Raw genomic sequence first — 12341 nt, 5'->3', positions numbered from 1 at the left:
TTTCTCATCTCATTTTCTCTTCCCATCGTGGATCCAGAACTGGTTTGCCAAAAGGAGGCAGGGAGTGTGTATAGATGGGTCTTTTTCTAATTGGAGGTCGGTCACCAGTGGTGTGCCCCAGGGATCTGTTCTGGGACCCTTGCTGTTTGTCATTTTCATAAATGACCTGGATGAGGAAGTGGAGGGATGGGTTCGTAAGTTTGCTGACGACACGAAGGTTGGTGGGGTTGTGGATAGACTGGAGGGATGTCAGAAGTTACAGAGGGACATAGATAGGATGCAAGACTGGGCGGAGAAGTGGCAGATGGACTTCAACCCAGATAAATGCGTAGTGGTCCATTTTGGCAGGTCAAATGGGATGAAGGAGTACAATATAAAGGGAAAGACTCTTAGTACGGTAGATGATCAGAAGGACCTTGGGGTCCGGGTCCATAGGACTTTAAAATCGGCCCCTCAGGTGGAGGAGGTGGTTAAGAAGGCGTATGGTGTGCTGGCCTTTATCAATCGAGGGATTGAGTTTAGGAGTCCGGGGATAATGATGCAGCTTTATAAGACCCTCGTCAGACCCCACTTGGAGTACTATGCTCAGTTCTGGTTGCCTCATTACAGGAAGGATGTGGAAAAGATTGAAAGGGTGCAGAGGAGATTTACAAGGATGTTGCCTGGATTGAGTGGCATGCCTTATGAGGATAGGCTGAGGGAGCTCGGTCTTTTCTCCTTGGAGAGACGTAGGGTGAGAGGAGACCTCATAGAGGTATATAAGATGTTGAGAGGCATAGATCGGGTGGACTCTCAGAGGCTTTTTCCCAGGGTGGAAATGGCTGCTACGAGAGGACACAGATTTAAGGTGCTGGGGGGTAGGTACAGGTGAAATGTTAGGGGGAAGTTTTTCACACAGAGGGTGGTGGGCGAGTGGAATCGGCTGCCGTCAGTGGTGGTGGAGGCAAACTCAATAGGGTCTTTTAAGAGACTCCTGGATGAGTACATGGGACTTAATAGGATGGAGGGTTATAGGTAGGCCTAAAAGGTAGGGATATGTTTGGCACAACTTGTTTTGTGCTGTAGTTTTCTATGTTTCTATGTTTCTATCATTGAATTTACATTTCATTCATTCTCTATCTCATCTCTCTTTTTGAAACTATTGTGCTTTTAACCACAGAATCCCTACAGTGCAGAAAGAGGCCTTTTGGTCCATCGAGTCTGTCCCGACTCCCTGAAAAAGCATCTCACCCAGGCCCACCCCTCCACCCTATCCTTGTAATCCTGCGCATTAATCCACCTACACATCTTTGGACACTAAGGGGCAAAATAGCATGGAAAATCCACCTGACCTGCACACCTTTGGATTGTGGGAGGAAACCGGAGCACCCAGAGGAAACCCACGCAGACACGGGGAGAATGTGCAAACTCCACACAGTGACCCGAGGCTTTTCTTGCTGTTCCACATTACTGCAGGCTAAAACTCATTCTTTACCCAGGGAGAAGGTGCTCGGAGGTGAGCCCTGGCCCTCACATAGAAGAAAAAAAGAAATATACCCGACTAACCTGTTTCCAATCTCCTTCTCTCTTGACTTCACCCAGACAAAAGGCCACAACGATTTTTCCATTAGGACCGAGTCAATGTCACGGTCACAGTCGGATTGCATCATCTGATCCTGTTCTGTGGATATTCCGGGAGAGTACACAGCACTCCGTGGGACCCTCAGCTTTCTGGCTGAGGTACAGAAATGGACCTGTGGGCAGGAGAGTTCTGACATGCCCTGTGCAATCTTCTCTCAGTCCTCTGCCTCATCATATTGAAATGGTGCAACTATATAACCTGAAACATTGCAGATTGTGGGAGAATTTAACAGTGGCAGTGTGTCCCAGCACTGAAACCATGGCCCACTGTTCGTGCTGGAATCCCTGACGTCTCAACACAAAAAAATCAACTAAATGATCAATAGTAACTAAATATATACTAAATAAACACAAAATCAATATCTCCTATAAATCCCTAGCAATGACATAATGAAATCACTACGCTGCAAAAGGAGGCCATTCGGCCCATCAAGTCTGCACCGATAACAATCCCATCCCATAAAGGGTGTAGAGACGCAGAGGGACCTGGGTGTGCAAGTCCACAGATCTTTGAAGGTGACGTCACAGGTGGAGAAGGTGGTGAAGAAGGCATATGGCATGCTTGCCTTTATAGGACGGGGCATAGAGTATAAAAGTTGGGCTCTGATGTTGCAGATGTATAGAACGTTGGTTCGGCCGCATTTGGAATACTGCGTCCAGTTCTGGTCGCCACACTACCAGAAGGACGTGGAGGCTTTGGAGAGAGTACAGAGGAGGTTTACCAGGATGTTGCCTGGTATGTAGGGGCTTGGTTATGAGGAGAGATTGGGGAAACTGGGGTTGTTCTCCTTGGAAAGAGGAAGGATGAGGGGAGACTTAATAGAGGTGTATAAAATTATGAAAGGCATAGATAGGGTGAACGGTGGGAAGCTTTTCCCCGGGTCGGTGGTGACGTTCACGAGGGGTCATAGGTTCAAGGTGAAGGGGGGGAGGTTTAACACAGATATCAGAAGGACATATTTTACACAGAGGGTCGTGGGGGCCTGGAATGTGTTGCCGGGCAAGGTGGTGGAGGCGGACACACTGGGAACGTTTAAGACTTATCTAGACAGCTATATGAACGGAGTGGGAATGGAGGGATACAAAAGAGTGGTCTAGTTTGGACCAGGGAGCGGCGCGGGCTAATTGTTCTTTGTTTCTCGTTTCAAGGCTTCATTCTATGATCATCTTGCTGGTGCCAGTACAGAGCGAGACTGCGGATAGTTGGGAACCTGTCTCGGGGGCAGGGAATTCATATGGTGTTCGTGGAAGGGGAAATGAATAGGGTTGGGAAGCATTTTCCGATCAGGGCCAGTGTGATCTCCTGGACTCGTTTCGATCGCCTCAGGAGGTCGGAGAGGAATTTCCCAGATTTTTTTTCCCCATATTGGCCCTGGGGTTTTCACTCTGGGTTTTCGCCTCTCCCTGGAGATCACATGGTCTGGAATGGGGGGGTGGGGGTGAGTTAATAGGTTGTGATGAACAAAGCATCGTAGCTGTGAGGGACAGCTCGGTGGATAGGATATTAGTATGTAGATAGGCTGGAAAATTGGGCGGGGATCCTGGATTCAGGATTCAATCCTGGACCGGGGAGCGGCGCGGGCTTGGAGGGCCGAAGGGCCTGTTCCTGGGCTGTATTGTTCTTTGTTCTTTGTTCTTTGTTCTATCCCCACAATCCCACACATTTACCCCGCTAATCCCTCGACACTAAGCGGCAATTTTAGCATGGCCAATCAACCTAACCTGCACATCTTTGGACTGTGGGAGGAAACCGGAGCACCCGGAGGAAACCCACGCAGACCCGGGGAGAATGTGCAAACTCCACACAGACATTGACCGAATCTGGGAATCGAACCCGGGTCCCTGGAACTGCGAGGCAGCAGTGCTAACCACTGTGCCACCGTGCCGCCCCTCTGTTCATGACGTTCCTCTCGAATTTGCCAGATAGGGTACACAGAGGACCTTCAGTTATGTTTAAGCAGCGTTCTGTCTGGTTATGAAGCTGAGATCAGTGGCTTGGTCTTTTGCACCAAATAATTTGCTGCTCGCGTTTGGATACATTATGAATACTGAAAGGCAGAGTAAGAGCCAAGGATCTGAGTGTGGGAGGCGGCTGCACTGCTTCATGTGGTCAAAGTGAAAGTGAGCAATGACTTGAAATCAGATAAGTTGTAATTTTGCAAGTTGCATGCAGCGCATTTCATGTGATGTAACACTGCATCCTGTAACAAAGTGAATTCCTGCTTTGTCTGCATTTAACCAGTGAGATCAGCTTTGTTTTGAGAAATGTCCTCCAAACACAAAACACAGAAGGGAGGCCATTCAGCCCATTGAACAAGTGCTAGCTCCTTGGAGGAGCTAGTCAATGTGCCCACTTTCCTATTCCTTTCCCTTGGCCTTGCAAACATTTCCGTCTAAGTATTTAACCAAATTGTTTTTGAAAGGTATGATTGAGTTTCTTTCCAGCAACCGTTCAGTTAGTACAGCTCATAACAACCCCGGCTCACACAAAAAGATTGGTGTTAAAGTTTCAGCATGTCAATGCAGCAAGCTCCCAATTTTTACAAATTCTTGGAATAAGAAAGGAATTATACTTATGTAAGACTGTTAGAAATAGGAACAGAAGTAGGCCATTCAGCCCCTCAAGCCTGCTCTCCCATTCAATAGGATCATGGCTGATCCGACATTCCTCATGTCCACTTTCCTGCCCTTTCCCCGTAACCCTTGATCCTCTTACTGATCAAAAGGGTGGCACGGTGGCACAGTAGTTAGCACTGCTGCCTCACAGCGCCAGGGACACAGGTTCAATTCCCAGCTTGGGTCACTGTCTGTGGGAGTCTGCACATTCTCCCTGTGTCTGCTTGGGTTTCCTCCGGGTGCTCTGGTTTCCTCCTGTAGTCTGAAAGACGTGCTGGTTAGGTGCATTGGCCATGCTAAATTCTCCCTCAGTGTACCCGAACAGATGCCGGAGTGTGGCAACTGGGGGATTTTCTCACTAACTTCATTGCAGTGTTAATGTAAGCCTACTTGTGACGCTAATAAATAAACTTTTTTAAAAAATCTATCCATCTCAGCCGTAAGTATACACAAGGACTCTGTCCCCACAGATCTTTGTGGCAACGAGTTCCAAAGACTCACAACCCTCTGAGATCGGAAATTCTTCCACATCTCAGTCTTAAATTAGCGCCCCTTGATTTTGAGACTATGCCCTCTGGTCCTAGACTCTCCCATTAGGGGAAACATCCTCTCAGCATTTACACTGCTGAGCCCCTTAAGAATCCTATCTTTTCAGTGAGATCACCTCTCATTCTTCTGAATTCCAATAACCAGAGTCCCAACCTGTTTAACCTTTCCTCGTGAAACAATCCTCCATATCGGGGATCATCCTAGTGAACCTTCTCTGAACTATCTCCAATTCATAATGCTTCTCAGGATCCCCAAAGCTCTGCATCACCAATGAAGTATTTTTGAAGCACAGTCATTATTGCAACATAAGGACCTTGCACATCAAAAGCAAGATCCCATTATCCCAACCCGATAATGACGAGGTTGTCTGTTTTTTTTCGTGTTGCTGGTTGAGGGATAAATCTTGGCTAAGACACTGGCGAGAATGGCCCAGCTTTTATTTTCTTCAAAATAGCGAAGTTGGAACTTCAGCATCCACCTGAACAGACTAGGCCTCAGTTTAAGTGTCATCTGCAAGATGGCACTCCCTAACATCGCCACACTCAGTCCTGCCTTGAAGTGTCATAGAATAGAATCTTAAAGTGCAGAAGGAGGCCATTCGTTCCATTCAGTCTGCACCGACCACAGTCACACCCAGGCTCTATCCCTGTAACCCCATGTATTTATCCTAGCTAGTCCCCCTGACACTAAGGGGCAATTTAGCATGGCCAATCCAACTAACCCGCATGTGTTTCAGACTGTGGAAGGAAACCAGAGCACCCGGAGGAAACCCATGCAGACACGGGGGGGAGAACGTGCAGACTCCACACAGACAGTGGCCCAAGCTGGGAATTGAACCCGGGTCCCTAGCGCTGTGAGGCAACAGTGCTAACCACTGTGCCATCATGCCGCCCTAACGTCAGCGTGACTGTTGTGTTCGAGACTCTAGAATGGAGCCTGAGCCAGGAGCTTGCTAACTCAAGAGGGGACAAGTGTGACCAGGGAGCTGAGGTTGACGCTCTACCAGAAACAAGTTTCATGAATTCCATTATCCAAATGCAGTGGACGTCCAGAATTGTTTGGCTGACAGTCCAATTACTCATGAAATTACCAGCCCAACGATTTTACCGTCTCGGTAGATGATAATCTAGCACCTACACAGTCACTCGCCGGCAAAGTCTTGCAACCAATCGTACCTTTGAAATGATGGTTTCCTGTTTGTTTCACAGGAAGTAAAGAACCTGCAGCCACCGGAGGATGAAGCAGTTTCCACTCACAGCAACTTCTTCACCCCAATACCTCCCGGAGACCTCGATCAGCGACTACATTTGCCGGATTCATATCAGCTGGCATTCAGAGGAGCAAATCCAGGTATGTTCTCACTTGGAATTACAGAGACATTCAATCAGAGGAAGCTGGTAAAGTTACAAATGCCTGACTCCAATGTCTACGTTTTAAACATGTAAAGTTATTACACTTCAGAGGACAGAAAAATCAATTTAATCTTATCGAGGAACTGTGGCATTTCATGGGAAACAAGAAGTAGCTGGTGCAAGCTTTTAATTAAGTGACAATATTTAAGTTAAAAATGTCACTGTTTAAATGAGATGTTGAGTCCCCATTTTCTCTTTTGGAAGATTTAAGGGTATTGCAATGTTTCATTTCATATTAAGCAGCCTAGATAAAACCCTGACACTGCAAACTACATACTTCAATTAACTTTTAAACTGCTTTGGTTTTATTTTTTCACGAGGAAGTGTTTTTTTTCTTGAACTACTGGATGGAGGGGCAGTTACTCTTTCCCTTGTGGTTGCGTCTATATTCTGCATACAAATGAGCTCCCCACCCCCTCCATTTACATGGAGTTGCACAATGACACTTGTGAAGCGAATTTAAAGGGACGTTGCTGATGACTTGCCGCAGGTTGGCTGGGTTCGGTTCTAACCTTCCAGCATTACGCAGTGTGGGGAGTGATCGGTTTTTGAACAATGTTATTAATTGATTGTTTTTTTTTTGCAATCCAGTGACAGTGAGGCCTCTGCTCAGAAGACAGGGGTGCGTGAATCTATTCTGCGAGGGTGAGAAACAGGAAGTCTGCAGTAGAACTGCTGAAGGCGCAGAAAACCTCCAAACGAGAACTATTTTTGCAATGATCGAAGACTCGGGGGGTGAAGCAGCTCAGAACGCGATGGCTGAGAAGCAACCAACGGCAGAATCACAGGGACTTCCAAACCAATCCACGCTCCCTCAACTAACAGAAAAGGCCCTTGCGATTGAAAGCAATACGAATCAGGCTTCTTTAAGGCTTTGTCACAATGATGGTTTGAAAGCAGAGAGCAGTGCCACAACATCAACAAATCGGAGGCCTGACGAAATGTCCAATGTGAAGAGAGGGCCACCTGTAGCTCCCAAGCCAGCGTGGTCCCGCCAAAGCCTGAAGGCTTCAAGGGAAGGGACACCAGTCAATGTTGCCCCAGTGAAGAAGAACAAGGAATGGGCCTTCACCTCATCTAGAAGTTTAGCTCCACAAGTACAATCCATTAAACAAAGGATTCATTCTTTCGAAACACTCGCAGGTCCAGACACCCTAGACAAAGGGAACAAGGGCACTTATCCACCATCTCCGCTCTCAGGTAAAACCGTGGAAAGGACCGTCTCTGCACCAAGTGATTCAAAAGCCAGGCCTTTATCCCCAGTCAATATCAAACAACCTCCTGATAATGAGAAAGTAGTAGCCGTAACCCAGAAGCCGGTTACTGAGGTGCCTCCAGCAGCCCAAGATGACAAGATCTCTCCAATTTGTGGTCCGAGGAGAAGCAACAGCACAAGTAGTGAACTGTCCACCTCACTATCAAATTCCCCACAGGCACAAGTGGTGAAATCACCTGGCCTACGAACCAGGAGCTTCCCATTGACTACCGGTTCCTCATTTGAAGTTAGTGAAGGTAAAGGGATGAGAGAAGGATTCCTCTCAGCCAGCAGTGACAAAATACACAACATCAGCAACCAAGTCTCGTACGCTCTGATGAAAAGTGTCCTTGCAATTCCCCAGTCACCGGGATCTTGCTGTGGAAGCCCCTGGAACACGGGCCCCGGCTCGCCTTACTTTCCATCCGATGAGGACTCCTGGCCTGATAGATCTCCATTGGCATCACCGACTGTTAATAACTGTCATCTGGAAAAAGGTTTCTCCCTCAGGTAGGATGTGTAAGTTACCTTAATAACGTTGAAGGGCAGGGGAGTATGATTACGCTATTTGGCTATTTTCGGGTCTCAGTGAATCAAGGGCTATGGGGAATGGGCAGGAGAGTGGAGTTAGGCAGAAAATCAGCCAGGATCATACTGAAAGGTAGAGCAGGCTATAGGGCCTGTTCCTGCTCCTATTTCCTATGTCCTTGAGAAAGTTGGCTTTGCAAGCAGAGCTCTGTGACATCCACTAATGGTCTCCCAAGAGCCACAGGGACCTAATCCCATACTCTTGATGTTCCCTCCTTCTTTTTGAAGGAGGCAGGAAGTTCATTGAGATTAAGTTTTTTTTTAGTCATTCACGTGGGTGTCGCTGGCTAGGCCAGCATTTATTGCCCATCCCTAGTTGCCCCTTGAGAAAGTGGTGGTGAGCTGCCTTCCTGAATCGCTGCACTCCCTGAGGCGCAAGTACACCTTATCATTAAGTGGGCAAATCAGAGAACACGTTCTGCATCCCTCCTTGTGAACTTTGTAGCACAATGTACCCTTTCACTGCTGATACGTATTTAGTGTCACCAATTGTATGTCGCTACATTTTACAATGTAGATGTACATTTGCATCAAAAATATTCCATATCTGAATGCAAAATCATAGAAGTGAACAGTATAAAAAGGCAGTTCAGTTGGGTTTGCATTTGTTTCTAAGACAGACGATTGAAGGTTAAACCTTATCTTAGGAGCACTAGACTGACGTGCCAGTGACTTATTGAGGGAGTTCTGTATTGTCAAATCCCTTTGGGATATAATCCAAACTGAGACGCTGCTCTGGTGGTTCAACCATATATCAAAGGGTAAATTCAAGACCTTTTCAGCTGTTGACGTGAAGTCTCATTTGAGAGAAGAGTGGGCGAGATAAATGGGACTATGATGTTACGTAACTACAGGCAACTCCTGCTCCTATCCGAGTGCAATAAGAAGTTTAACAACACCAGGTTAAAGTCCAACAGGTTTATTTGGTAGCAAAAGCCACGAGCTTTCGGAACAGGCTGTCCCTTCATCAGGTGGGTGGGAGTTCTGATTACAAACAAGGCACAAAGACACAAACTCAATTTACATGAATAATGATTGGAATGTGAGCCTTTACAGCTAATCAAGTCTTAAAGGTACAGACAATGTGAGCGGAGGGAGCAGTAAGCACAGGTTAAAGAGATGTGTATTGTCTCCAGACAGGACAGGTAGTGAGATTTTGCACATCCAGGCAGGTTGTGGGGGTTACAGATAGTGTGACATGAACCCAATATCCCGGTCGAGGCCGTCCTCATGTGTGCGGAACCTGGCTATCAGTCTCTGCTCAGTGACTCTGCGCTGTCGTGTGTCGTGAAGGCCGCCTAGAAGAACGCTTACCCGGAGATCAGAGGCTGAATGCCCATGGCCGCTGAAGTGCTCCCCCACAGGAAGAGAACACTCCTGCCTGGTGATTGTCGAGCGGTGTTCATTCATCCGTTGTCGTAGCGTCTGCATGGTTTCCCTAATGTACCATGCCTCGGGACATCCTTTCTTGCAGCGAATCAGGTAGACAACGTTGGCCGAGTTGCAAGAGTATGCACCGTGTACCTGGTGGATGGTGTTTTCGCGTTAGATGATGGCATCCGTGTCGATGATCCGACACGTCTTGCAGAGGTTGCTGTGGCAGGGTTGTGTGGTGTCGTGGTCACTGTTCTCCTGAAGGCTGGGTAGTTTGCTGCGGACAATGGTCTGTTTGAGGTTGTGCAGTTGTTTGAAAGCAAGTAGTGGGGGTGTGGGGATGGCCTTGGCGAGATGTTCGTCTTCATCAATGACATGTTGAAGGCTCTGGAGGAGATGTCGTAGCTTCTCCACTCCGGGGAAGTACTGGACGACGAAGGGTACTCTGCCCACCCTGTCCCGTGTTTGTCTTCTGAGGAGGTCGGTGCGGTTTTTCACTGTGGCGCGTCGGAACTGTCGATCGATGAGTCGAGCGCCATATCCTGTTCTTATGAGGGCATCTTTCAGCGTCTGGAGGTGTCTGTTGCGATCCTCCTCATCTGAGCAGATCCTGTGTATACGGAGGGCTTGTCCGTAGGGGATGGCTTCTTTAACGTGTTTAGGGTGGAAGCTAGAGAAGTGGAGCATCGTGAGGTTATCCGTGGGCTTGCGGTACAGTGAGGTGCTGAGGTGACCGTCCTTAATGGAGATGCGTGTGTCCAAGAATGCAACTGATTCCGGAGAGTAGTCCATGGTGAGTCTGATGGTGGGATGGAACTTGTTGATGTCATCATATAGTTGTTTCAGTGATTGTTCACCATGAGTCCAAAGGAAGAAAATGTCATCGATGTATCTAGTGTATAGCATCGGTTGAAGGTTCTGTGCGGTGAAGAAGTCTTGTTCGAACCTGTGCATGAAGATGTTGACATATTGAGGTGCGAATTTGGTCCCCATGGTTGTTCCATGTGTCTGGATGAAGAACTGGTTGTTGAAGGTGAAGACATTGTGGTCCAGGATGAAGCGGATGAGTTGTAAATTTGCATCTGGAGACTGGCAGTTGTCGGCGTTGAGTACTGAGGCAGATGCAGCAATGCCATCATCGTGGGATATGCTGGTGTAGAGTGCCGAGACATCCATTGTGACGAGGAGTGCTCCTGGTTCAACTGCTCTATGTGCGCTGAGTTTCTGTAGGAAGTCCGTAGTGTCGCGACAAAAGCTGGGGGTTCTTTGTACAATGGGTTTCAGGATGCCCTCGGCATAGCCGGAGAGGCTCTCGCACAGGGTCCCATTGCCTGATACGATGGGACGGCCGGGTGTGTTTGCCTTGTGTATCTTCGGGAGGCAGTAATGATCTCCAACGCGGGGAATACGTGGGATGAGAGCACGGAAGGTGTTCTGAAGGTGAGGTCAAAAGTCTTGATCAGAGTGCTGAGTTGACGGGTGTGTTCTTTGGTCGGATCTGCGGGATCTGCAGCACTCTGATCGAGACTTTTGATCCGGACCTTCAGAGCACCCTCCATGCTCTCATCCCACGTACTCCCTGCGTTGGAGATCTCTACTGCCTCCCGAAGATACACAAGGCAAACACACCCGGGACCCTGTGCGAGAACCTTTCCGGCTGTGCCGAGGGCATCCTGAAACCCATTGTACAAAGAACCCCCAGCTTTTGTCGCGACACTACCGACTTTCTACAGAAACCCAACGCACACGGAGCAGTTGAACCAGGAGCACTCCTCGTCACAATGGATGTCTCGGCACTCTACACCAGCATATCCCACGATGATGGCATTGCTGCAACTGCCTCAGTACTCAACGCCGACAACTGCCAGTTTCCAGATGCAATTTTACAACTCATCCGCTACATCCTTGACCACAATGCCTTCACCTTCAACGACCAGTTCTTCATCCAGACACACAGAACAGCCATGGGGACCAAATTCGCACCTCAATATGTCAACATCTTCATGCACAGGTTCGAACAAGACTTCTTCACCGCACAGGACCTTCAACCGATGCTATACACTAGATACATCGATGACATTTTCTTCCTTTGGACTCATGGTGAACAATCACTGAAACAACTATATGATGACATCAACAAGTTCCATCCCACCATCAGACTCACCATGGACTACTCTCCGGAATCGGTTGCATTCTTGGACACACGCATCTCCATTAAGGACGGTCACCTCAGCACCTCACTGTACCGCAAGCCCACGGATAACCTCACGATGCTCCACTTCTCCAGCTTCCACCGTAAACACGTTAAAGAAGCTATCCCCTACGGACAAGCCCTCCGTATACACAGGATCTGCTCAGATGAGGAGGATCGCAACAGACACCTCCAGACGCTGAAAGATGCCCTCATAAGAACAGGATATGGCGCTCGACTCATCGATCGACAGTTCCGACGCGCCACAGTGAAAAACCGCACCGACCTCCTCAGAAGACAAACACAGGACAGGGTGGACAGAGTACCCTTCGTCGTCCAGTACTTCCCCGGAGCGGAGAAGCTACGACATCTCCTCCGGAGCCTTCAACATGTCATTGATGAAGACGAACATTTCGCCAAGGCCATCCCCACACCCCCACTTCTTGCTTTCAAACAACTGCACAACCTCAAACAGACCATTGTCCGCAGCAAACTACCCAGCCTTCAGGAGAACAGTGACCACGGCACCACACAACCCTGCCACAGCAACCTCTGCAAGACGTGCCGGATCATCGACACAGTTGCCATCATCTCACGTGAGAACACCATCCACCAGGTACACGGTACATACTCTTGCAACTCGGCCAACGTTGTCGACCTGTTACGCTGCAGGAAAGGATGTCCCGAGGCATGGTACATTGGGGAAACCATGCAGACGCTACGACAACGGATGAAT

At 48.3% G+C, this 12341-nt stretch overlaps 1 protein-coding gene across 1 annotated transcript in view; it reads left to right on the top strand.

The window, feature by feature from the left end:
• il16 (interleukin 16) overlaps positions 1-12341 on the top strand; it is a 125564-nt gene that overhangs the window by 87250 nt on the left and 25973 nt on the right. The window contains exons 14-15 of the mRNA XM_078241880.1: positions 5994-6135; positions 6789-7962. Coding sequence (XP_078098006.1) covers positions 5994-6135; positions 6789-7962 — 1316 coding nt within the window. The remainder of the gene's footprint in view (positions 1-5993; positions 6136-6788; positions 7963-12341) is intronic.

This window comes from Mustelus asterias, chromosome 24 (genome assembly GCF_964213995.1).
Source record: "Mustelus asterias chromosome 24, sMusAst1.hap1.1, whole genome shotgun sequence".
Classification (NCBI taxonomy): Eukaryota; Metazoa; Chordata; class Chondrichthyes; order Carcharhiniformes; family Triakidae; genus Mustelus; species Mustelus asterias.
Note: the sequence above shows the minus strand (reverse complement) of the source record. Positions and strands in the feature narration are given on the sequence as shown.